This window comes from Ornithorhynchus anatinus, chromosome 6, assembly GCF_004115215.2.
Source record: "Ornithorhynchus anatinus isolate Pmale09 chromosome 6, mOrnAna1.pri.v4, whole genome shotgun sequence".
In the NCBI taxonomy this organism is placed as follows: domain Eukaryota; kingdom Metazoa; phylum Chordata; class Mammalia; order Monotremata; family Ornithorhynchidae; genus Ornithorhynchus; species Ornithorhynchus anatinus.
Window position 1 is genome coordinate 19086943 of NC_041733.1, and position 25935 is coordinate 19112877.

At 51.6% G+C, this 25935-nt stretch overlaps 3 protein-coding genes and 2 non-coding genes across 8 annotated transcripts in view; 1 reads left to right on the top strand and 4 right to left on the bottom strand.

Annotated features, from left to right (window-relative positions):
• The first annotated feature begins 144 nt into the window (after positions 1–144).
• On the top strand, positions 145–2906 carry LOC100681632 (deoxyribonuclease-1-like). The gene is made up of 8 exons (XM_029067902.2): positions 145–346; positions 504–592; positions 913–999; positions 1399–1511; positions 1718–1830; positions 2004–2161; positions 2409–2505; positions 2832–2906. Exons 1-8 carry the CDS (start codon positions 176–178, stop codon positions 2904–2906), a joined length of 903 nt encoding a protein of 300 aa, XP_028923735.2. The 5' UTR covers positions 145–175.
• Positions 2907–3752: 846 nt separating this feature from the next.
• On the bottom strand, positions 3753–10877 carry RPL10 (ribosomal protein L10). The gene is made up of 7 exons (XM_007669655.3): positions 10863–10877; positions 7770–7806; positions 5870–5928; positions 5532–5639; positions 5187–5325; positions 4640–4802; positions 3753–4000 (listed from the first exon to the last, which is right to left on the bottom strand). The coding sequence occupies exons 2-7, from the start codon at positions 7790–7792 to the stop codon at positions 3845–3847; spliced, it is 648 nt and encodes a 215-aa protein (XP_007667845.1). The 5' UTR covers positions 7793–7806; positions 10863–10877; the 3' UTR covers positions 3753–3844.
• On the bottom strand, positions 4077–4210 carry LOC114812996. Its single transcript, XR_003760609.1, has one exon. It is a non-coding gene; the product is annotated as a small nucleolar RNA SNORA70 (small nucleolar RNA).
• LOC114813008 lies at positions 4869–5003 on the bottom strand. Its single transcript, XR_003760619.1, has one exon. It is a non-coding gene; the product is annotated as a small nucleolar RNA SNORA70 (small nucleolar RNA).
• Positions 10878–20388: 9511 nt separating the features above from the next.
• The window catches only part of FLNA (filamin A), a 63204-nt gene continuing 57657 nt past the window's right edge, over positions 20389–25935 (bottom strand). For all 4 annotated transcript variants that reach the window (XM_029067831.2, XM_029067829.2, XM_029067830.2 and 1 more), the window contains 6 exons: positions 24945–25060; positions 23928–24060; positions 23172–23348; positions 22830–23048; positions 22504–22707; positions 20389–21687 (listed from right to left, as the gene is read on the bottom strand). In XM_029067831.2, the coding sequence (XP_028923664.1) occupies positions 21500–21687; positions 22504–22707; positions 22830–23048; positions 23172–23348; positions 23928–24060; positions 24945–25060 (1037 nt within the window). In that variant the 3' untranslated portion in view covers positions 20389–21499. The remainder of the gene's footprint in view (positions 21688–22503; positions 22708–22829; positions 23049–23171; positions 23349–23927; positions 24061–24944; positions 25061–25935) is intronic.

Sequence of the window (25935 nt, forward strand, 5' to 3'; positions counted from 1 at the left end):
TTCCCCGGTGCTGTGGTGGCTGCAGGAGCACCAGGTCCAAGGTGAGTCACAGCAAGGGTGGGAAGGTCTAGAAAACAGGTCTCCCGGCCCCTTGCCCGGGTTGCTGCTCTGATGCCCCTCTGTGCCTTTCTTGCCACCCAACTCTTCCCCACAGGACTGGGCCCCAAGTGGCACGATGGCCCCACAGTCCCGGCGGGCATCTCTCAGGGGTGCTCTGCTGCTCTTGCTGTTTGGACACCTAGCCCCGCTCGCCACCACCAGCCCCCTGCGCATCTGCGCCTTCAACATCCAGAGCTTCGGGGAAGCCAAGGCAGGCCGGCCACGGGTCATGGGAGTGCTGGTCAAGGTGAGACCTCCTACTCCCTCTCCCCCAGGGTGGCTCCGAGGGCACCGAGCTTGGCTTGTCCAGCCAGCAAGGGGGTAGGCAGTAGAGTGGGGTAGAGGTGTCTAGGTCTACGGCTTGGGGACCCGGGAGACCAACCGGAGTCCATATCTGTGCACAGGTTGTGGCCCGTTGTGACATCTGCGTGGTCCAAGAAGTACGGGATGCCAAAGGGGAGGCTATTCCTGCCCTGGTCAGGAAACTGAACAGGTACCAGGAGCTGGGGCAGGGCCTGGATGCCCTTCCCGCTCCAGACCAGTTCTTGCTGTGGGAGGGGGAGAGTCAGGCTGCCCCACTTCTCCCAGGTCTGACCTGACAGCAGGGAATCCCTCGGAGATGGCAGGGGGTGATGGGTTGCGAGGAAAGGATCCTAAGGAGAGCCTGGGGTCAGTGACTCCTGGAAGAAAGGAGAGGAAAAGGGATTCTGCTGGTTGGATGAGGAAGGTCTGAGGGACGGGAGCTGGGATTAGGGGGCTGGAGCTGGCTCTGAGGGGCATGATTGGGGGTTGCAGCAGAGTTCTCCTGGCTAGGTATGACCCAGCTCACCACTACGCCCACCTGGAGAGTGGCAGATTGGGTCATGGCAGGTACAAGGAACAGAACGTCTTCATCTACAGGTAAGGCTCCCGACCCCCATCTAGCCTGACACTTTCCTTCCTTACCCTTCTGCCTTTTCCCCGGCTCTTAGCTCCGTGGCCAGAGTCCTTCCTCTAAAGGTTTGGGGGTGAGAAGAGCAGGAGAGTGAGCTATCGAAACCTAAACCCAATGCTTAGAACAGTGCTTGGCCCATTGTAAGTGCTTAACAAATATCATGATGATTAAAAGCCCAACAACCCTAGGGGAATAGTTGGGAAGATTCGGGGTGGGAGTAGGGGGACGGGCCTTACCTGTTTTTTTGGTATTTGTTAAGCATTTACTATGTGCCAGGCATAGTAACTGAAGAGCATCCCCTGGGGGAAAGGGGAGGATGGATCTGGGGGTCAAGTGGGGAGCTGACCACGGGCACCCCTCACCAGGGCAGATGTGGTGACAATCACGGACTGGTACCAGTACCCAGAGCCCAGCCCGGAGCAGCCAGGTGCTTTTGCCCGCCAGCCTTTCATCGCCCGCTTCCACTCACCAACAACAGGTGCCCACCCCCAAGCAGCATTGAGTACTGGACCATTTTCCAGGCCCCTGTCCAGGGAGGTGGGCAAGTTCCCGTCCCCCCCCTCCGTGGTTACACTCCAGGGTGGGTCATCCCTAATCTCCTGCCCAGTACAAGAGGGTGTGATTTCCTCCCCTTTGCCCCATCCCCCCAGAGCCTGAGGTGGTATGCACTCTGTCCCCCTCCAGCCATCCAAGACTTTGTGCTGGTTTCCCACCATGCCTGCCCCAGGAACGCCCCCCAGGAGATAGACCAGCTTTACCAGGTGTTCCAGGAGGTCCAACGGCGCTGGAGGGTGGAGGTAATTGCCATGGAGGAGCTGGGGCCGGGGCCGTGAATCAGTCCCCCTTCCCACCTTAGGAGCAGGATGCTGCCGCTGGCTGCTCCCCCCACTCCCTAGGTACCTCTTCCGCATGGTCACCCCACTTCTCTCACTGCCCCTGACTGGGCCACCGTCCCTGTGCCCTCCCCTAGGACATCATGCTACTGGGGGACCTGAATGCAGCCTGTGCTTACGTGCCCCTCAGGGCCTGGCCGGGCATCAAGCTACACAGCCACTGTAGCTTTCACTGGCTCATTGGGGATGACCAAGACACCACTGTCAGCTCCAAGACCCACTGCGCCTATGACAGGTGGGTGGCCCCACAGCAGAAGGGTTGGGGTCCTTGAAGAACGGGAGGAATCTGCCTATGCTGGGCTAATTGCTACAGTCACCTGCTAGATTCTGTACTGTCCAGTTGAAAGGGGGGAGTATCTGAGCCCTCAGACCTACCCCAGCTCAGACAGCTGCTCACTCTTGGCAAGGTCTGGGTGCTGGACCCCCTGTAGGGTTGCCCGAGAAATGATTTTTTTCCTTTGCCTGTTCTTCCCGGTCCCCAGGATAGTGGTGCATGGGGAGGCCCTCCTACAGGCCATAGTACCTGGCTCAGCCAAACCATATAACTTCAAGAAGCAACTGGGCCTGTCAGAGGAAGAGGTAAGAGTGGGTGGACGGTCAGATTGCTTGTCAGCCTGGTGGTTCTTCTCTCTATACCTAGCCCAACCACCAGCAAGGGTTGGGGTTGGATGGCATGTGCTCACCCCAAGCCTAGGGATTTAAGGCAGGTGAGCCAGCAGTTTCAGGAACCACAGGTGCCACTTTAGAGGGGTCACATGCTAAGGTTTGGAGTGGGCTGGATCAGATTTCTGACTTGGGTCAGACCCCGTGTCTCACATGGTGTTAAAGTCTGTTGACCCCTACCTGCCCCCACCTGCACTGGCTGAGGAAGGGAGACCCTCAGGGCCCTCTCCTCTCCTTTTCAGGCTCTTGAAGTCAGCGACCACTATCCCGTGGAGGTAGTGCTGCGAGCCGCAGGCCACAAGCACCAAGAGTTTTGAGCCCCCTCATCTCCAGACCACACCTAAGGCTCCTCGCCCTCAGGAGAAATGAAAGAGAACCAAATGAAAGAGTCGGACGAGAGCACCTTTGAGTTGGGGGAACCTAGAAGAAACAGAGTGACCAATCCCCCTTCAAGACAAGGGCGCAGATCACTTCACAGATCAAGTCAGTCCTATGGGGAAATCTGCTTCAATCCTCTCATGAGGCCCTTTCCCAACTTAATAATGTTGGTATCTGTTAAGCGCTTACTACAGGCCAAGCACTGTTCTAAGCACTGGGGTAAGATACAGGGTAATCAGGTTGTCCCACGTGAGGCTCACAGTTAATCCCCATTTTACAGATGAGGTAACTGAGGCACAGAGAAGTGAAATGACTTGCCCACAGTCTCACAGCTGACAAGTGGCCGACCTGGGATTCGAACCCATGACCTCTGACTCCGAAGGCCAGGCTCTTTCCACTGAACCACGCTGCTTCCCAACTTCCCAGTGAGCTCCTCTGCCATGAAAGATGCCTGAGATGGAGCAGTACCTAGGGGAAAGAGCATAAGACTGGTAGTCAGGAGCCTTGGATTCTAATCCTGGCTCTGCTGTGTGACCACGGGCACTTCTCATGTGCCTTAGTTTCTTCTGTAAAACAGGGGCAAAATATCTGGTCTTCCTCCCTGTTCACCTCACATGGGACAGGGACTGGATCTGACCATCCTGTATCTACCTGGACACTTAAACAATGAACACACCCCACAATTTAACAAGATGGAGTCCATTCATCAGTGGAAGGCAGCCCTTCCTTTCCCCGCCCAGGGGCCTCAGCCCACCCCCAGCCTGATAAGAGTACCAAACAGACCCTGGGAGGGCAGAGGCAAAAGTTTATTTGGGGCTGAGAGTGGTGCACCCCCCAGGGCCTCGCCACGGGGGAAAGATTCCCCACACACTCTGGGTTAGGCGGAATGGAGGGCCCGCCACTTGTCCAGGGGCCCACGGCTCGGGATGTACTTGACACCGCAGCCGTCGGGGATGAGGCGCTTCTGCGACACCATGTCCTCAAATTCATCCGCATTGAACTTGGTGAAGCCCCACTTCTTGGAGATGTGGATCTGAGGGGTCAAAAAGAGAGGTGAGCCTAAGCAGTCTTCCCTGGGGATCGGCCCCTCGTCACCCACGGAACTCTCCTGCTGTTTCCAAGGTCCCTTAGGGCGCCCCATACAGGGAACGGGGCACGTACACAACCGAGGAGTTTGCTGTGCGCAGCCATTGCACACTGGCCCTCGACAGAGGCAGGGGCCAGTCGGCTTAATTGTCTGCGGGGTACTTCTTGCCTAACCGCCCCTCATGGGGACAGCCCATTCCCAGCCAATGGTTCCACCCAGCCCTCATTCCCACCGGGGACATGGTCTAGACCTCCACAAGTTCAGCATTCCATTAAAGGTGGGCGGGCTGAGGGTGAATGACCACCTCCCTACCGTTTATTTCCTGCAGCTATACTGCTTTAACAGATGCTCAGTACAATGCTCTACACATAGTAAGCCCTCAATTAAGCTAGCTACCTCGATGGGGAAATAAGGAGTTGGGAAGGCACCACCTCTTACAGGGCCATTTTCCTTCTGCTTGGCTTGATATCTAACTCAGGCAGCCCCATCCCAGTGGCATCTCGCCTCCCCCAGAACAGCTCAGATCCCACTCCAGCCCCTCCCGTCCCCGTGGCGGCTGGTGTCTGCCAGGAGGGCCCTCGTTACCTTCTGGCGGCCAGGGAACTTGAACTTGGCTCTGCGCAGCGCCTCGATCACGTGCTCCTTGTTCTGGACCTTGGTGCGGATCGACATGATCACCTGACCAATGTGAACTCGGGCCACGGTGCCCTGCGGCTTTCCAAAGGCACCGCGCATGCCGGTCTGAAGCCTGCGGAGAGACGACGCGGGCGTGAGATGCTTCCCAGAGAAGACCTGGGCCCGGCCTAGGCTCTCGGGATGTCTCCAAGGTCCCTTAGAGCACCCCGTACAGGGAACGGGGAGCATACACAACCAGGGAGGACTGCTGTCCGCAGCCATTGCACACCGACCCCTGATGGAGACAAGGGCCGGTCGGCTTAATTGACTGCGGATAAGGATCCGCCAAGGAACCGGAGCTAGTTAGGACTTGGGCCCGTTCTAAGAAAAGCAAGTTACCGTGGCTTTCTTCAGGAAGCCAATCCGGGCACAAGATCTGGGTTAGCTCAGACTTCCCCTGCTTTGGGCCCACCACAGGCGCCCAGGAGGGGTCTGGCTCCTTGCCCTGCCCCCTCACCTATCAGCACCGGCACAGGATAACATTTTGTTGATGCGGATGACATGGAAGGGATGCAGGCGCACTCGGATATGGAACCCGTCTTTGCCGCAGCTCTTCACCATGTACTTGTTGGCACAGATGCGAGCGGCTTCCAAGGCTGTAGGGGAAGAAGCGCAAAGGTCAGCCGGGTCAGTTGGCTTAACGTTATCCTCACAGGCCCGAGCAACAGGGAATGGAAGTGCTGCCCTCCTCTGCAGCAAAGCCAACAGGCAAAAAGTTAGACAGCAGTCACGCCAATCTCTGGTTCCTCTGGCCCAGGCACACGGCCCCTCGGATGGTAGGATGCTTCAGGCCGCTCCTCACCTTCGGAAGACAGCTGCTCGTACTCATCGGAGACCATGTGGCCACATAGTGGGAACTCGTCCACTTTCGCCTTCTTCCGTCCAAGGTCAAAGATCCTGATCTTTGCATCTGGGAAAAGGAAAAGGTGTGCATCAGGACACAAGGAACAGACCCCTTCCCTAGCCTCATAACTTAAAATCAAAGATCAGGCGATGCTGGTTTCTAAAATTGCTGGCCCAAGGAGAAAGCATTTTACCAAAGGGTTGTCCACCATTTCCCCATACCCCAAGGCAAGGCGCTCAACTCACTGGGACCCCGGGATCCAGTTTAGAAAACCAGGCCTCTCCGTTCCCACTTACCAGGGACACCCCTGCAGAAACGGGACTTCGGGTACGGCTTATTCTTACAGTACCTATAGCTGAAAAAAGGAACAAGGAAAAACTGGGAGGTGAAAATCCGCTGCAGACCCTCACTGTTATCATGCAGTAACATTAATTGATTCAATTGCATTTATTGGACGCTTAACGTACACAAACAACTGCACTAAGCACTTAGGACATTACAACACACATTCCTACCCACAAGCTCCCAGTTTAGAATCATACACAAGCTCGTCCCTAATCCTCACATACTAGTTCTTGTAAGCCAAAAAGCTTTGATCAAAATAATAATAATGGTATCTCTTAAGCGCTTATTATGTACCATGCACTGTTCTAAGTGCTGGGTAGTGTGGGAGAAGCAGCGTGGTTCAGTGGAAAGATCCTGGGCTTGGGAGTCAGAGGTTCTGGGTTCTAATTCCACTTCTGCCACTTGTCAGCTGTGTGACTTTTGGGCAGGTCACTTAAGTTCTCTGGGCCTCAGTTCCCTCATCTGTAAAATGAGGATGAAGCCTGTGAGCCCAATGTGGGACACCATGATTACCTAGTTTCTACCCCAGCGCTTAGAACAGTGTTTTGCACTTAGTAGGCACTTAACAAATGCCCCCAAAAAAAGTTATCGGGTTCTCCCACGGGGGGCTCAGTCTTAATCCCCCTTTTACCCATGAGATAACAGAGGTACAGAGTAGTGACCAGCTCAAAAATCACACAGCCGGAGAGTGGCGGAGGTGGGATTGAAATAATAATAATAATGGCATTTATTAAGAGCTTACTATGAACGAAGCACTGTTCTAAGCACTTGGGGGGGGGGGTGACACACAAGGTAATCGGATACAACAGAGATATATATTTCTACACACAACGAGCTCCCACTTTAGAATCGCGTGGGGCTCATGGTCTTAATCCCCATTTTACAGAGGTCACTGAGGCCCAGAGAAGTGAAGTGACTTTGGGCAAGTTACTCTGCTGACAAGCGGTGGAGCCGGGATTAGAACCCACGACCCTGTCTCCTAACCGCGGGGGGGGAGAGGGGGGTGTCCCTTCTCGGGTGGAGTGACGATAAAGGTCTCGGGCACCGGGGGTGAGGGTGGGTGGTGGGGCTCGTTGGGTTGGAGAAGAGCCCAGGTTTTAGAGTCAGAGGTCGTGGGTTCTAATCCCTGCTCCGCCACTTCCCAGCTGGGTGACTTTGGGCAAGTCAAGTAACTTCTCTGGGCCTCAGCTGTCAAATGGAGATGAAAGCGGTGAGGCCCATGTGGGACAACCTCATGACCTTGTATCTCCCCCAGCGCTTAGAACAGTGCGCGGCACATAGCAAGCGCTTTTAATAACAATAATATTGACATTTGTTAAGGGCTTACTACGTGCAGAGCACTGTTCTAAGCGCTGGGGGAGATACAGGGTGATCAGGTGGTCCCACGTGAGGCTCACAGCTAATCCCCATTTTACAGACGAGGTCACTGAGGCCCAGAGAAGGGAAGTGACTTGCCCACGGTCACACAGCTGACAAGTGGCAGAGCCGGGAGTCGAACCCATGACCTCTGACTCCCAAGCCCAATTTGTCTCCCCCGTCATTGGGCAGGGATGGTCTCTGTTGACGAACTGTCCACCCCAAGGGTTTAGTCCAGTGCTTTGCACAAAGTAAGCGCTCAATAAATACGATTAAATGAATGGATGGGTCAGGGGCTGGAGGCTGGGGGGGGGGGGGCCTGGCCGATAAGATCTCGCGAGAACGAGGCGGTGGAGCCGGACTCGGCCCACAAGATCTCGCGAGAACGGGGCGGTGGAGCCGTGCCCGGCCCACAAGTTCTCGCGAGAGCGGGGCGGCGGAGCCGGGCCCGCCGAGGCCTGCCCTACCCCCACGTGGTCCGTCGGACTCACTCACCATCGGGCGGGGCGGCGACCCATGGCGGCGGCGGGGGCTGCAAGGGAAGAACGGAGAGAAGGACGCGGTTAGGGGCGAGCGGCGCGGCGGCCGGGGGGCCCCGCACAGCGGCCTCCGCCGCAGCCGCCATCTCACTCACCTCGCCGAAGGGAAAGAGAAGTCCTGCGCGCCTGCGCGGGCCTTATATAGCGCGCCCTTCCCCACCCCAACGACCATAGAGAGTAGAGGGCTGCTCCCGCCTACCGCCGACCATAGAGAGCAGAGGAGCCCGGCGCCTGCGCACTACCCACCGCCCCCTCACTGCTGGGCCAGCAGGGGGCGTCGGCGAACTGGCGCCGGGGGCTTTTGATTTCATTCATTCATCCATCTATTCATTCATTCATCCATCCATCTAGTCATTCATTCATATTTATTGAGCGCTTACTGTGTGCATTCATTCATTCAATAGTATTGATTGAGCGCTTACTATGTGCAAAGCACTGTACTAAGCGCTTGGAATGGACAAATCGGTAACAGATGGAGACAGTCCCTGCCCTTTGAAGGGCTTACGGTCTAATGGGGGGAGACAGACAGACAATAACAATAGGAATAAATAGAATCAAGAGCACTGTACTGAGCGCTTGGAAAATACAATTTGGCAACAAATAGAGACAATCCCAACCCAACGGGCTCACAGTCTTGGGGAGACAGACAACAAAGCAAAACAAAGCAAGTGGACAGGCATCAATTGCATCAATGTAAATAAGTAGAATTAGAGATATATATACGTCACTAAGAAAATAAATAGAACAATAAATATGTACATATATACACAAGTGCTTATTTGCATATTTTTTATTACCCTATTTATTTTGTTAATGTGGTGTACATCCCCTCGATTCTATTTATCGTGATTATGTTGTCTCGTTTTTGTCCGTCTGTCTCCCCCGATTAGACTGTGAGCCCTTCACTGGGCAGGAATGGTCTCTATCTGTTGCCAAATTGTACATCCCAAGCGCTTAGTACAGTGCTCTGCACATAGTAAGCGCTCAGTAAATACTATTGAATGAAGTGCTGCGGGGCAGGAAGGCGGTAGAGCAAAGGGAGGGAGTAGGGACGATGGGGAGGGGAGGAGGAAAAGGGGGGGTCAGTTTGGGTCAGTTTGGGAAGGCCTCCTGGAGGAATTTCTGATGCGTCAAGTGCAAAAAGGGGAAAGTTGCATTTCAGTCATGGCGAGTTAGGCCCCTCAGGTAGCCCATGTCAGCACCGCATTGGCTGTAGCAAAGTCTCCAGTTTGAGCCCTAGCTGGTGGCAGTACTTTCTAAGCACTTAGTACAGTGCTCTGCACACATTAAGCACTCAATAAATTCTATTGAATGAATGGCCTAATGTTGGAATCAGGACCAGGGACCAAATTCGGGCTCCACCATTTGCCTCCTGGGAGACTTTGGGGAATAATAATAATGGTGGTATTTGTTAAGCATTTACTCTGTGCCAAGCACTGTTCTAAACACTGGGGTAAATACAAGATAATCAGGTTGTCCCACATGAGGCTCACAGTCTTAACCCCCATTTTTACAGATGAGGCAACTGAGGCACCGAGAAGTTAAGTGACTTGCCCAAAGTCACACAGCTGACTGATGGCAGCGCCGGGATTAGAACCCATGACCTCTGACTCCTAAGCCCGTGCTCTTTCCACTGAGCCAGGCTTGAACTTCTTTGGGCTTCAGTTTCCTCATCTCTAAAATGGAAATTCAATTCTTGGTCTCCCTCCTACTTAGACTGGAAGCTCGTTATGGGCAGGGAATGTGTCTGCTAGTTCAGCTCTCTTGTACTCTCCCACGTGCTTAGTAGGGTGCTCTGCACATAGTAAGCACTCAGTTCATTCATTCATCCATTCAATCATATTTATTGAGTGCTTACTATAATAATAATGATGGTATTTGTTAAGCGCTCACTATGTGCCAAGCACTGTTCTAAGCGCTGTACCCCAGGGTTATCAGGTTGTCCCATGTGGGGCTCACAGTCTTCATCCCCATTTTGCAGATGGCACAGAGGCACAGAGAAGTTAAGTGGCTTGCCCAAAGTCATACAGCTGACAAGTGGCAGAGCCAGGATTAGAATCCATGACCTCTGATTTCTGTGTGCAGAACACAGTACTAAATGCTTGGAAAGTACAATTCAACAATAAAGAGAGACAATCCCTGCCCACACTGGGCTTACAGTCTAGAAGGGGGGAGACAGACATCAAAACAAGTAAACAGACATCAATATAGAGTTATAGATACACATTAAAACAAGTAAACAGGCATTAATATAAATAAATAGAATTATAGATATGTACATATATACACAAGTACTATGGGGCGGGGGTAGAGCAAAGGGAGAGAGTTGGGTTGATGTGGAGGGGAGGGGGAGCTGAGGAGTGAATATCACTGATTGACTGATTAGATTATGAGTCCCATGGGGGACAGAGGCTGGTGCTGGCCTGATTATCTTGTATTTACTCCAGGACTTACTAGTACATTGTACATTCCAAGTGCTTAGTACAGTAGTAAGCACTCAATATATACTATTGAATGAATAGTACAGTGCTTCACATATAGTAAACGTTTAGCAAATATCACAATTATTAAGTGTCAGGGTTATTCCTGAGAGTCTATTAAGCATGACTCTAGCCTTCAAGAGTGGCCATTATTTCCTCCTGGCCCCAAAAGCAAACCTGGACAGTGCTCTGCACACAGTAAGTCCTCAATAAATACCATTAATCAGGCAGAGTGCCATCAGTTCATAGTACTTATTGAGCAGATGGAAAGAAAAGGGTGGATTCTGGAAGTGTTGTGAAGGTTTTATGACAGACTGAATATGGGTATTGGTGGAGAGGGAGTCAAGGTGTTTAAGGAATGGGGCTATGGAGGTGTTATCAATCAGTCAGTTGTATTTATTGAGTGCTTACTGTGTGCAGGCCACTTGTATTAAGTGTTTGGGAGAGCACGATACAATGTAACAGACACATTCCCTCCTCACAATGAGCTTAAAGTCTAGAGATGAATTATCAACTGTAATGGGAAAGTTAGGTAGAAGGGAAGAGGAAGAGATCAGTTTTGGACCTACTGAGCTGGAGGGGCTGGCAAATCGTCCACATAAAGATGTCCTGGAAGTAGAAGAAATCCTAGATTTCAGAGGAGAGAGGTCAAGGCCAGCAATGGAGATTTGGGACTCATCTAGACAGAAGTGGGAATCGAAGCCATGGGAGCCATGGGAGCCAAGCTTTCTGAGGGAAAGACTGTAAAATGAGAAGAGAAGGTTATCTTGTATCTATCTCAGCGCTTAATTCAGTGTTTGGCACATAGTAGGCATTTAACAAGTAACATTAAAAAAAGAAGAGGACCCAGAATGGAGAAGCAGCATAATCTAGTGGAAAGAGCCCAGGGCTGGGTGTCAGGGGACCTGGGTTCTAATCCCTGCTCTGCCAATTGCTTGTGGTGTGACCTTGGGCCAATCTGTTCTCCTGTTCTTCCTCCTACTTGGACTGTGAGTCCCATGTAGGAAAGGGACTGTGTCCAACCTAAATGAGAAGCAGCGTGGCTTAATGGAAAGAGCCTGGGCTTGGGAGTCAGAGGTCATGAATTCAAATCCCAGCTCTGCCACTTGTCAGCTGTGTGACTGTGGGCAAGTCACTTAACTCCTCCGTGCCTCAGTTACCTCATCTGTAAAATGGGGATTAACCGTGAGCCTCACGTGGGACAACCTGATTACCCTGTATCTACCCCAGTGCTTAGAACAGTGCTCTGCACATAGTAAGCACTTAACAAATACCAACATTATAATTCACTTGTATCTACCCTAGAGCTTAGAACAGACACAGATATTAAACCCTTAACAAATACCATTAAAAATCCCCCAGAGACTTGTGGGACACCCACATTTAGAGGATGGGAGGTAATGAAAGAACTTGGAGAAAGAGAGTGAGCACAATCAGCCCAGAGAGGTTGACTGACTGATTATTGAACCCCTAACCCCAGATGGTGTGCAGATGGTGTTTCTAGAAGTCCACTCTGGGAGGGTGTGTGTTGTGGCAGTTTTCAGTTTCAAAGATCTGTACATTCATTGCATTTTAGGAAAATCTGGGCAAAATTTGTGTACCTCCCCTAATTCTGAGGTTAAGCCTAAATTACAGTATTTTAGCAAAAACGATGAAAATAACGGAACGCAGAACCCCACAGATGATAACTGCCAGATGCTGGCTCTGGCCATGAATAGTCTTTACTCATTTCCCATGTCTCATCACTTTTAAGTTCTCCCTTCCATTTTTTCTGTTTTTCCCTCCTTTTTGATTCTCTGTCCATTTATGCCTGGATTATCTTCCCTCTCCATTGTAGGCCCCTTCTCTTTTTCTTTTTTGTTTAACTTTTTCCCTCCCACTACTTCTCTCCCTTCCCTTCCAGGTTCTCTGTAAGGCTGTCTCCCATTTCTTGCTGAAACCTCCCCGTGCCTCTGACCACGGTCTAGTCTCTTCCATTCCTCTGTGACCACATCCTCCTGCTTGGGGCAGTGAGGGATGGGGCCAAGACCAAGGGCTAGCGTAGAGCACGTATCCTAGTGGAAAGAATGTGGGCCTGGGAGTCTGAGAGCCTAGGTTCTAATCCTAGCTCTGCCACTCATTTGATGTGTGACCTTGGGCAAGTCACTTAATAAAATAATAATTATATTTGTTAAATATTTGTGCCAGGCACTGTACTAAGTGCTGGTCTAGAAACAAGATAATTGGGTTGCACACAGTTCCTGTCCCACATAAGTTTCACAGTCTTAATCCACATTTAAGAGATGAGGGAACTAAGACCCAGAAAAGTTAAGTGACTTGCACAGGACACACAGCAGATTAGTAGTGGAGGCAGGATTAGAACCCAGGCCTTTCTGACTCCCAGTCCTGAGCTCTATCCACTAGGCCACTTAAGTTCTCTGTGCCTCAGTTTCCTCATCTAAAAAACAAGATTCAATACCTGTTCCCCTTCCTACTTAGACTGTGAGCCTCCTGTGAGACAGGGACTGTGTCCAACTGGACTAATTTGTATCTACCCCAGTGCCTAGCAAATACCATAATAATAATAAAGGGGTAGAAGGGACCCTTCTAGCCCTGACTGGACCCTGGGGGCTAGTCAGGGAAATATGTTATTTGATGACACCATTAGCATCTCTCTGAGCAGCAGCCTGGCCTAACAGAAGAGCACGGGCCTGGCAGGCCGGAAAAGAGGGTTCTAATCTCAGCTCCTCCTCTTGCTTGCTGTGTGGCCTTGAGCAAGTAACTTACCTTCTTTGGGCCTGGGTTTTCTCATTTGTCAAGTGGGGATTCGATCCCCATTCTCCCTCACTGTGAGTCCCATGTAGATCAAGGACTGTGTCCGATCTGTTTGAGTTGAATCTACCCTAGTGCTTGACATCTGGTAAAAGCTTAAATATTACTACTTGACATCTGTTAAAATCTTAAATATTACTACTACTACTAATTATGCGATCTCAGCAGCATGGCTTGGTGGAAAGAGCATGGGTTTAGGAGTCAGAGGTCATGGATTCTAATCCCGGCTCTGCCACCTGGCAGCTGTGTGACTTTGGGCAAGTCACAACTTCTCTGGGCCTCAGTGACCTCATCTGTAAAATGGGGATTAAGACTGTGAGACTCACGTGGGACAACCTGAATACCTTGTACCTACCCCAGCGCTCAGTGCTCGACATATAGTAAGCGCTTAACAAATACCAACATTATTATTACTATCATCATTACCACCATTATCATCACCATCATTCCCTGGGGCCTACTTGTTTCGCTCTCTGTCTCCCCCTTTTAGACTGTGAGCCCGTTGGTGGGCAGGGATGGTCTCTATCTGTTGCCGAATTGTCTGTTCCAAGCGCTTAGTACAGTGCTCTGCACACAGTAAGCGCTCAATAAAGTCACTTTACTTCTTGGTGCCTCAGTTCCCTCATCTGTCAAATGGGGATTAATCCTGAATCTACCCCAGTGCTTAGAACAGTGCTCTGCACACAGTAAGCGCTTAACAAATACCAACATTATTAAATACGGTTGAATGAATAAATCAGGTTGAAGAATCACCGGGGACTTGCAGGTCGCAGCCGCCATCAGCAGGGGGCACCAAATCCCTCAGGCCGGATTTGGAGCTGGGCGGCCCCAAAGCCTTCTGGGATATGTAGTCTGGCCAGCGTTGAGCCGTTCTAGGACTACATGTCCCAGAAACGACCGGGGCGGCGGCGCTGACGCACGGAGGCGGTAGCGGTTACCCGGCCCGTCCGAGTGGCGCCGCCAAGTGGTCATCATGATGATGGCATTTGTTAAGCGCCAGTGTCAAGTCCTGGAATAATAATAATAATAATGTTGGTATTTGTTAAGCGCTTACTAGGTGCAGAGCACTGTTCTAAGCGCTGGGGTAATAATAATGTTGGTATTTGTTAAGCGCTTACTATGTGCCGAGCACTGTTCTAAGCGCTGGGGCAGATACAGGGTAATCAGGTCGTCCCACATGAGGCTCACAGTTAATCCCCATTTTACAGATGAGGCAACTGAGGTATAGAGAACTGAAGTGACTTGCCCACAGTCACACAACTGACAAGTGGCAGAGTTGGGAATCGAACCCATGACCTCTGACTCCAAAGCCCAGGCTCTTTCCACTGAGCCATGCTGCTTCCCAATACAGGGTATCAGGTTGTCCCACGTGAGGCTCACAGTCTTAATCCCCATTTTACAGATGAGGGAACTGAGGCCCAGAGAAGTGAAGTGACTTGCCCAAAGTCACACACCTGACAAGTGTTGGAGCCGGGATTCGAACCCATGACCTCTGACTCCCAAGCCCGTGGTCTTTCCACTGAGCCATGCTGCTTCTCTACTGTACTAAGCGTTGGGACAGACACAAGTTAAGTTGGATGCAGTTCCTGTCCCACGTGATGTTGGTATTTGTTAAGCACTTACTCTGTGCCACGTAATGTTCTAAGCGCTGGGGTAGACACAGGGTAATCAGGTGGTCCCATGTGAGGCTCACCATCTTCATCCCCATTTTACAAATGAGGTCACTGAGGCATCGAGAAGTGAAGTGATGCCCAAAGTCACACAGCTGCCAGGTGGCGGAGTCGGGATGAGAACCCATGACCTCTGACTCCCAAGCCCACGCTCTTTCCACTGAGCCACGCTGCTTCTCTACTGTACCAAGCGTTGGGACAGACACAAATTAGGTTGGATGCAGTTCCTGTCCCACGTGGGGCTCACAGTCCTAATCCCCATTTTACGAATGAGGGAACTGAGGCACAGAGAAGTAAAGAAGCAGCACGGCTTAGTGGAAGTAGCACGGGCTTGGGAGTTAGAGGACATGGGTTCTGATTCTACTCCACCCCTTATCTGCTGTGTGAATTTGGGCAACTCACTTGATTTCTCTGGGCCTCATTGACCTCATCTGTAAAATGGGAATTGAGAATGTTCTAATCCTGGCTCTGCCACTCATCTGCTCTGTGACCTCGGGCAAGTCATTTCACTTCTCTGTCCCTCAGTTCCCTCATTTGTAAAATGGGGATTAAGACTGTGAGCCGCAAGTGAGACAACCTGATTACCTTGTATCTACCCCAGCGCTTAGAACAGTGCTTAGCACATAGTAAGCACTTAACAAATAACATAATTATTATCATTATTGTGAGCCCCATGTCGGACAGGGACTGCATCCAACCCTATTTGCTTGTATCCACCCCAGCGCTTAGTACAGTGCCTGGCACACAATAAATCCCTGGCACTTAATAAATACCACAATTATGATTATTAAGTGATTTGCCCAAGTTCTCACAGCAGGCAAGTAGTGGAGCCAGGATTAGAACCCAGGTCATTCTGACTCCCAGGACCAGGCTCTACTCACTAGGTCACCCTGCTTCCCATGCCTGGGGCCCCGGACTTGGACTCGGGTTTAAGGGTGCAGAGTGGGAGGCGGATGGGTGGACAGCTCTAGTTAGTTGGAGCCACATTGCATGTGAGGGGGAAGAAAGAGGTTTTATAATAATAATAATTATTATTATTGTGGTATTTGTTCAGGGCTTATTATATATACCAACATGGTGTTCTAGATGCTGGAATACAGGATAATCAGGTTGGACACAATCCTTGGTCCATATGCAGCTCATAGCCTAGAGAATGGGGGAGAATGGTTATAAGCCCTATTTTACAAGTGAGAAAAACTGAGACAGGAAAGTTAAGTGACTTGCCAAAAGTCACATAGCAGGCAAGCAAGAAGGAGCCTGGGAGTAAGAGAACCTGGGCTCTAATCCCAGCTCCACTACTTGCCTGCTGTGTGATCTCAGGCAAGTCACTGAATATCTCTGTGCCTCAGTTTCCTCATCTGTAAAATGGGGATTCAATACCTGTTCTCCCCCTTACTTAGACTGTGAGCCCCACGGTGGACAGGGACTGCATCTGATCTGATTAGTTTGTATCTACCCCATTGCCACGCAGTAAACATTTAACAAATAGCATTAAAAAAACTCAGCAGAGGCAGGATAAGAATCCAGGTCTCCTGACTCCCAGTCACTCTTCCACCAGGCCATGCTGCTTCTCAATCAATCAATTGTATTAACTGAACACATACTGTATGCACTGTACAAGTGCTTGATGACTACCATGCAACAGAGGTGGTAGACACGCTCCCTGCCTGCAAGAAACCAAATTAGGGGCTGGGAGGAAAGGGAGAGAACCCTCCCAGATAGGATTATCCTGAAAATGAAGAGACTAAGAGCCAAACGAAGCTAACCTTCTTCCTCAATATGGCTTACCAACTCCAACCCCAATCCCAAATCCCTCCAGTTGCTCTTCATGGAAATATTGAAGTCAATTCTTATATCTGTGGCACTGCCCTTCGGCTCCTTTCTCACACAGCTGCTGCTCAATTGAATCACCTGGATGGTGGGAGGTGTTGAGAGGAATGAACACTCCTCCTCCTCCTCCTGCCATTCTGGCACCTGTAAAATCTAAGAAATGTCACTTGGTCAGATCAAAGATTTATACAGTCACCTGATAGTGCCAACAGGAGGCTTGGCAGAATAGGCCTTCCTTGATATTAAAGATATATATCATCTAAATCCCTCTTGCATAAATTTATCCAGAACCTCTTAAACATGCCAGTGTTTTTTAATCTGTGTGACTTTGGTAGTAACAATTCCAGATTTTCTCCTTGTTCCACACTCACAATCAGCTGGAAATAAAAAAAAAGGTAATAATAATAATCATCGGAATGTCGCTTCCCTGTTGCAACTGGTCTTTCTCGGTGGGGAGAGAAAGGTGTCCATCCATCCATCCACTGCAGGGGAGACTGGGCACACAGCCCCAGGGAGAAGCAGTGTGGCTCAGTGGAATGAGCACAGGCTTGGGAGTCAGAGGTCATGGGTTCTAATCTGCACTCTGCTGCTTGTCAGCTGTGTGACTTTGGGCCAGTCACTTAACTTCTCTGTGCCTCGGTTCCCTCATCTATAAAATGGGCATTAAGACTGTGAGCGCCACATGGAACAACCTGATCACCTTGTATCACCCCTAGTGCTTAGAACGGTGCTTTGCACATAGTAAGGGCTTAACAAATACCATCATTTTTATAGTTGGACAGAGCAGGGCTGTGGCAGCTGGTGACCAAAGAGTCAGCAGACAGCAGGGGCTCCCATGAAATTCCCCTTCTGGGAATTTTTCTTATACCAGATCCAGAACTGCATGCATTCCAGGCACTGAGCCCGATGTGACCTTATTCCTATTCACAATGTGACAAGTCTACCAACTCTGTTATATTGTACTCCTCCAACTGCTTAGTACAGTGCTCTGCCCACAGTAAACGCTCATTAGAGAAGCAGCGTGGCTCAGTGGAAAGAGCATGGGCTTTGGAGTCAGAGGTCATGGGTTCAAATCCCGGCTCGGCCACTTGTCAGCTGTGTGACTTTGGGCAAGTCACTTAACTTCTCGGTGCCTCAGTTACCTCATCTGTAAAATGGGGATTAAGACTGTGAACCCCACGTGGGACAACTTGATTCTCCTGTGTCTACCCCAGCGCTTAGAACAGTGCTCGGCACATAGTAAGCGCTTAACAAATACCAACATTATTATTATTAAACACCATCGACTGATTGAAGTAGGGCTGCTGGGCCCAAGCTGCCTCAGAGCACCCCATGAAGGGATGCTAAGAGAGGCAGCATGGTGTAGTGGGCAGAGCGCAGACCTGGGAGTCAGAAGGTCACGGGTTCTAGTTCTGGCTTTGCCACATCTGCTGTGTGACCTTGGCCAAGTCACTTTACTTCTCTGGGCCTCAGTTCCCTCATCGGTAAAATGGGAATTAAGACTGTGAGCCCCACGTGGGGCAGGGACTTGCTTGTATCCATCCCAGCACTTAATACAGTGCCTGGCTCATAGTAAGTGCTTAACAAATACCACAATTGTTATTATGTTTAACTTCCACTCCTTACTTCTTTCCAGTAACCGGGACACACCTATATTACCTTGGGCCTGTTTAATTCTGTTAATGTTTGCATACTCTTTGCACCACATGCTGAACTGTGCCCCGAGGGGAATTTCAAGTCCGTTTGTCTGCTCTGCTCTGTGGATGGAAGTTTTATTTATTTGTATTGAGGTCTGTCTTCCTCACTCAAGAGTGTAAGCCCACTGTGGGCAGGTAATGTCATTGTTTATTGTTGTTGTACTTTCCCAAGCGCTTAGTACAGTGCTCTGCACATAATAAAGAGCTTTATAAATATGACTGAATGAATCAACTTGGAAATACGTGTCGAAGTGCTGCCGAAGCAGTGACGGACCCAGGACTAAGGGAGCTGGGGTGAGGGAAGTTTAGTGGTATTTTAAAGGAAAGGAACTTTATTTTTAATTTTTCTCCCACTTCCACTGGTCTGCCCCTAATGGTTTAGTGCTTCTTCCATCTGCAGAATATTTCATATCCAGCCTTTCTGTGGTATTTGTTAAGCACTTTAATAAGCTCAGGGTCATGGCTCAGCGGAAAGAGCCCGGGCCTGGGAGTCAGAGGTCATGGGTTCTAATCCTGGGTCTGCTGCTTGTCAGCTATGTGACCTCGGGCAAGTCACTTAACTTCTCTGTGCCTCAGTTACTTCATCTGTAAAATGGAGGATGAAGACTGAGGTCTGCGTGGGACAGGGATGGTCGAACCTGATGATCTTATATCTATCCTAGCGCTTACAACAGTGCCGGCACAGAGTGCTTAACAAATACCACAGTTAGTATTATTACTATTATTAAATAAATCAGGAGAGATCTGAGAAGAGCAAGTAAGCATGGGGAATGAAGAAAGCAGGGAGTGGAGAAGGGAATGGAAAGATAGCCCTGGGGAGTGTGAAGGGGCTCAAAAGTCTGCTGAGGAAGGGCTTGGCTGAGGGCTAGGCTGACAGTAGCCATAGCAGGGGCTAAACCCTCTAAACCCTCAAGCCTCCTTCCCAGATACTCCCTCAGGGAATAGCTCCTCTGGGCCCTGATCCCATCCTTCCCTTAGCTCCAGGAGAAGGATGTAGCTGCTCTTTTTGTGTCTGTCAGTGTTTGCAGAGGCCAAGTTTTCTTCTGGCTGGCTCCGCCATTTGAAAGCCAGTACCGGGGGGTTGGGCCAGGAACAGATCTCATTGTCTTTTGTTAACACTTTACAAAGCAGAGCACCATATTGTATTCTCCCAAGTACTTAGTACAGTGCTCTGCATAAAGCAAGCACATAAATATGATTGATTGATGTTATCACTTAAGTGCTCAAATATCATGATTACTACCACAGCTAAGTTCAGCACTTAATACAGTCCCTGGCTTATAGTAAGCTCTTAACAAATACCACAATTATTATTGAGTGGCCAGTCCCAGAGATGTGGTCAGTGAGACTCACAGGTCTCAGCTCCTCCGCAGCCCACATCGCATTTAAGGGAGTTAGCTTCCTTAGGGACTGAGGTGACCAGTACCTTTTTTTTTTCCCTAAATGGCATTTGTACACCACTGTATTTGTTAAGCGCTTACTATGTGCCAGGCATTGTACTAAGCACTGGGGTATGGACAAGCTAATCAGACAGTCCATGCCCCACATGGGTCTCACGGTTTTAATCCCCATTTTATAGATGAGGTAACCGAGGCCTAGAAGTAGTGTCTTGTGCAAGGTCACACAGCAGAAAGTGGCAGAGGTGGGATTAGAACCGAGGTCTTTAAGACTCTCAGGTCCATGCACTATCCATTAGGCAACACTGCTTCTCTTTCCCTTCTTTCCACACCCAAAAGGCAGACAGATATTATTATGGTCTCATTTTCATTCCCCAGGTCAACCCCAGAGTCAGAAAGATCACGCCGTAGGGTTGAGACCATTGCCCTTCTTGCTAGAACATGTTACTCCGGGGACGGGGGAAGGACATTCTAGGGGAAAAGGCAGCTTTACCCCTACCTTATCCTAGGCCCTTGTGAGAGGGGCCTTGGTTGCCCAACTTGGGCAGTAGGGGCAGTCCGCCCACACGTCCAGGCACAACCCAGCACTGGTCAGAGAGTCGAGTCCACCTGGCCCCCGAGAAGCTGCAGACCCGCTGGCCAGGCCAGACTAGGCCCTAGTAGCCACCACAAGGCAACACACGCGGCCCAGAGAGTTGAAGCAGAACTTTATTTCCTCTGGATGAGCAGAGGCTTGGTAGTTGTGCACAAAAACAAAAATGAACAAAACAAAACAAAAAAAATAAAATAAAAAAAAAAACCCACAAATCTTTTAGAGACTAAAACAAGAGGATCTGGTTATAACTGGAAGCGAAGAAGATGGCAGCGGCCCCCGGCCCCGTCACCGGTATAAATACAGCGTTCCCAGACCCACGGCTCCAACGGACGACGACAAAAATATATCTACGGCTGGAGATAAAGTTTTGCCCGGGCAGTGGTTTTCGAGAGGAGGCGTGGCTGGGACCAGTAGTACAGTGAGAGGGCGCTGGGGAAGGGAAGCTGGGTGGCAAGGAGACCCAGCGTGGGGAGGAGATGGGGAGTTTAAAAAAAAAAAAAAGAAAGAAGCAATTTATGAATCTCCTCTCACTCCCCGCCCGAACACTTATTCGCTTTGAGAGATCCGTCTTGGATCCCCATCCCAGAATCTGGAGAGCCCTGGGAGTCTGGGACTGATGGGGAAATGTGGGTGGTAGTGGGTGGGTGGGGGGAAGAGGGGGAGGGTCTACCCTTTTCCTCTGCACAGGTGTGAGGGAGATCCTGCCACTCCTCCGCTGACAAGGCCCCAGTCCCCCTCTCTGGAGGCCAAGTCCACTCCCCTACCCGAAACCCACGGCTGGTCAGGATGGGGAAGGGTGAAGGTAGTGGGAAGTCGGACACCGGGAAGGTGCATTTCCCCATGTAAACAGGTCCACAGGTTGCCACTGGGTTGATATCAAGGGCGGGGGGCCCAGGACGGGGGCCCCCGCTCTCCTCCACCCTGGACTGTACCAACACAGGAAGAGCCAAACACACCGAGCAACCTGGCAGCTTGGGATCAGACTGCCCGTTCCCGGGTGCAGGGGTGGGGTGGGAAAACTTTGTCACCTTAGGCAGGATTACCTCAGGGATGATGCTGTGTTTTGGGGGAAGGAGGTGGGCAGGGGAGGGAAGAGGGGCACGCTAAAACAGTGTTAGGCGAGTTGGCACACAGCGGAGGGGTCAGGGCAAGGAAGGGCTCTCTCCTGGGGATGGGGTGTGTTGGGGCTGGAGACCCAGGGCAGGTTTAAGGGACAGTCAGGTGGAAGGGACTCCCGGGGATGTGGTCTTCCCCCCACTTGACCACCAAGGTGTAGTCGCCCTTGTCCTTCAGCAGGTAGGTGACGTTGTAGAGCCGGTTGCCTAGGTGTTTCACCAGGATCTCCTCACACGGGGTCTTCGGCCCATGGACCCCGACCAAGAGCATGTTGTTTCCTGACGAGGGGAGGCGAGAAGGCAGCCGTGAGGGCCCAAGTTCGAGACAGGGTTCTGCTCTTTCCCACCCAGTTTAGGTAATAATGTTGGTATTTGTTAAGCGCTTACTATGTGCCGAGCACTGTTCTAAGCGCTGGGGTAGACATAGGGGAATCAGGTTGTCCCACGTGGGGCTCACAGTCTTAATCCCCATTTTACAGATGAGGGAACTGAGGCACAGAGAAGTTAAGTGACTTGCCCACAGTCACACAGCCGACAAGTGGCAGAGCTGGGATTCGAACTCATGAGCCCTGACTCCAAAGACCGTGCTCTTTCCACTGAGCCACGCTGCTTCTCTTAGGTGACCTAGTGCCCTGGGGCGTACCTCTCCACCCAACGTCAACAGCCAACTGGGCAAATCCCATGAAGGGGAGGAGGCTGGGAGATAGGGAGGGAGGGGAGACAGACAATCTGATCATCGCTTTCACAGAGGGCAGAAGAAAAAATGGGTTGAATTTAGGTGGGCACCAGGAAGGAGTTAATGATCGGAAGGTCTCAGTCTCACTCTGTTTCTTGTTCGCTTTCTGTCACTCACTCCACCATTCTGGAGGCTCTCAAACCAAGGTAAAACGTTATGTCTGGAGTAGCTGAGGACCCGCCTGACTGGAGGGAGGTGCCACCATAGTCTTTCTGGCTCTTTTGTCCCTTAGGAACCTCCACAAACACTATGGGGGGCGGGGGAGGAGGAAATCAGCGAGCCCTACCACCCCCTCCCTTGCTGAGAAGACGAGAGCAAACCCTGCCAGCCCTCTCCCTCATTCCCAAACTTCAGCCAACCTGCTTTGCTGCAGTCGACGGTGAATGAGTTCTTCTGGCCCACAAAGGCCTTGTTGAGCCCCAGTCCCTTGGCCACCACTTTGCTGGCATCCGAGTGGAACTTGGGCGGGGCTCCCTGCTGCAGAACCGCATCCGCCTTGGTCACCGAGTCCACAAAAACAGAAGAGGTCTCGTGGAGGCTGTGACTGCTCACCAGGCGGGGACCTGAGAAGGAAAAGGACAATAGTCCGTTGGGAGATCCTGCCGGGGGCTTCAAGACACTGCCAAACTTGTCCAATCCAACCCCCCTCAACCCCGGTGCTCGGCCAGAGCCTCGCTGCCCTCACCTGTGACCTTGGCCTTGAAGGGACTGCCCACAATGTGATAGGGACCCCCGTATTTGATGGAAATCAGGTAGCTGCCAGGCGCCATGGGCGTGTAGGTGACCTTGTAGCCCTCAGAGCACTCCTGGCAGTCCATCTTCACCTTGGAGGGGCCGTCGATGGTGACGGACAGAGCTCCCGCGCCCGCGCCGGTGGTGTTCACGATGAACTCGGCCGGGCTCCCTGCGGAGAGAGAGAGACAGCACGTGTCCCCTCAGAGTTTACAAAGACACAGGCCGAAGGGGGTTTAAATCGGCGGCCGGGAGGCACCGGGCCCATCTAGGCCCGCTGGATGATGCCACTCACCTGTGATGCCCCCTTCCAAGCCAGCCCCATAGGCGGAGACCATGCCCGGGTCCCCGCCTTGCCCGGGCTCCCCGACGCGGATCTTGAAAGGGCTGCCGGGGATGTGGGAGCCGTTGAACTTGACGTCAATCAGGTAGATGCCATTCTCGCGGGGAATGAAGCGCACGGCGTATTTGTCTGGGACAGAGAAGGCACAGTCAGGCCCGCCCTGACTGCTCTCCAGGGGATGGAGAGGGGTTGGATCTCCCCCGCAGCCAGAACTCTTCCCATGGACAACCCTGGCCTTTGGGTAGTGAGCATTTCTAACAGTGAACCGCCAGTTGGGGTCAGTTCTGACCCAACTCCCCTTGCCCCCCAAACCACCCACTCCTCCCCCTCCCATCTGAAACCTCTGGTTCAGGGCCAGGCCGGGCCCTGCCACCACATACTACCACCTCACCCCACCAGCGAAGGGAAGAGGAACCCTTCGGCTGAGAGAATCCGAGGAAGAAAGGACGTCCTGGGAGAATGTGGTCGCCAGCCAAGAGGGCCCTGGGCTCCAGAGGAGAAATCCTCTGGATGGCCTGGGCCAGCTCTGATCTGGCAGTGCTACTTTAGTCAGGAGCTGCCTACTTGCCTGCTTGCTCCCTTGAAGAACCTGCTTCTGCTATTTCCAGATGCCCACCGCCTTCTTCTTCATCTTCTCCTCCCCCTCCTCCATTCCCACCCCCTGCCATCTTCCCAGTGCTCCATCCGGTCTCCCCGGCAGGACCTTACCTTGGTCTATCTCAGTGACGTAGCATTCCTCCAGGGCCCCTGACGGGCTGTGCACTTTGGCATCAATCACGCCCTTGGCCCCGTTGAGGCTGACTGCAAAAGAGGCTGGCTGGTTGACCTTTAACCCTGACTCCTAAAAGTACAGCAGACTTGGTTAGGGGCAGTACAGACAAAAGCCAGGGAAAATGTCGGGGGGGAAAAGAGGAAGAGGGCAGGAGAGGACCCCTGCTGGATCAGGGAATACAGGAAAAGGGAGAAGGAAAAGAGGGTGGTGGAGGATGGAGAGGTGATAAAGGAGATTACGTGACTTACCCAGTTTGCAACTAAACTCAGTTTAAAGAGGGAGAGCTAGCTGCCCCATGAGAAGGCAAGGCACAGATGCTCTGACATTCACACGCGGGCACACATGCAGCACACACACACCCCTGGTCACCTGCCCTCCCCCTTTCAGGGCAGGCACATGGGCAGACCCCAAGGGGAGGGGAGAGACACAGTGGACAACGTCATGCAGCCAAGACAAGCTCTCCCTCTTTAAACTTCCACCCGGGTGCACAAGGGGCACCCGGGGCCTGTTTAAAGCCTTTAGACTCGAGACACGAGAAAAACCACAGTAGCGGGTGGAGAGCGGCGCCTTCGCTGGCCCGGGGAAGGCATGGCTAGAGCGGAGTTTCCTGACCTTCTGACCTGCTTCTCCCTTGGACCCACGGGGCTCCCTGGGACACTGGAAACCCAGGGGCACCTCAATAGCCTCCTGCCATCGCTTCCAGGAGCCTCAGCAGCAGAGCGGGGCAGATGTGCGAGCAGGGGAGTGGCAGAGGCCTTCTCCTTGGAGGAGCAGGACCGAGCTCCTCCCCAGGGATTGGTTCTCCCACTTCTGCCCACCCTTCATCCTTCCCTTCTGCTTGTCCGAGGACAGCCCTGGCAGCACAAGTCCGCTCTAGCCATGGCCCGGTCCGGGCAGCGGAGGGCCGGCCCACCCGCGGGAGCCACAGCCGGTGGTTTCTCTCAGTGCCTCACCTGAAGACTAGAAACAGTGAGGCGGCGAGCGTCGTCCGAAGGTGAGGCCACGGGCACCACGAAGGGGCTGTCGGGGATGTGGTCATCATTGAACTTCACCGAGACCTCGTAGTCACCTGGGGAGAGGGGTAGGGGCGGACGTTGGAAATGGGGGGTGTCGGGGAACTGAATCTCGATTCACCCCTACGTACTCCCCAACGCTCAGTACAGTGCTCTGCACACAGTAAGGGCTCAATTAATACCCCTGATTGATTTGATAGGTCCAAGAGCTGGAGGACTTTAGTTCCTTCCAACCAGCCCACCAGCTCAACCACATGCTTCAGCTTTCTGCCCCTCCTGGTGGACCCAAAGTGGAAAATTAGAAGCAGTGTGGTCCAGTGGAAAGAGCAAGGACCTGGGAATCAGAGGACCTGGGTTCTAGGCCCAGTTCCACCACTTGTCCGCTGTGGGATCATGGGCAAGTCACTTAACTTCTCTCTGCCTTAAATTACTGTATCTTTCAAATGGGGAATAAGACTGTGAGCCCCCTTCCTGGCACAGAGTAAACACTTAAATATCAATTCAAAAAACAAAAAACTTAAGGCAGCCATGTGTTGTAATCAGTACGAGATCCAATAAGCCCCAGAAATAGAAGGGGAAGCCAGGAAGTAGCTCCTTTGCTAGCAGACCCCAGTTCTCACAGCACTTCTAAAATCACATCTCCTCCAGGAGGCCTTCCCTGACTAAGCCCTCATCTCTCTGCTGCCACTTGGGTCCTACCTAAACACATGGGGAGTACTCTAGACTTTAAGATCTTTGTGGGCATGGGATGTGTTTTGCAACTCTGTTACTTTTTATTCTCCCAAGCGCTTAGTACACCGCTCTACACACAGTAAGTGCTCTATAAATATGATTGATACTTACCAACCTGCAATTACACTTTATGTATATAGGATTATATGCTATTGCTTTCCCATGTCTGTAATTTATTCTGGTGTCTGACACCCTTGCT

Excerpts from the sequence above, each read along its gene's own strand:
- LOC100681632 (XM_029067902.2), top strand. The coding sequence starts at position 176 with ATGGCCCCACAGTCCCGGCGGGCATCTCTCAGGGGTGCTCTGCTGCTC. Across the intron at positions 347-503 it reads TCATGGGAGTGCTGGTCAAG|GTTGTGGCCCGTTGTGACAT; the intron begins GTGAGACCTCCT and ends ATCTGTGCACAG. Across the intron at positions 1,512-1,717 it reads CTTCCACTCACCAACAACAG|CCATCCAAGACTTTGTGCTG; the intron begins GTGCCCACCCCC and ends GTCCCCCTCCAG.
- RPL10 (XM_007669655.3), bottom strand. The coding sequence starts at position 7,792 with ATGGGTCGCCGCCCCGCCCGATG. Across the intron at positions 5,640-5,869 it reads TTTCTGCAGGGGTGTCCCTG|ATGCAAAGATCAGGATCTTT; the intron begins GTAAGTGGGAAC and ends TCCTTTTCCCAG. Across the intron at positions 5,326-5,531 it reads CGAGCAGCTGTCTTCCGAAG|CCTTGGAAGCCGCTCGCATC; the intron begins GTGAGGAGCGGC and ends CTTCCCCTACAG.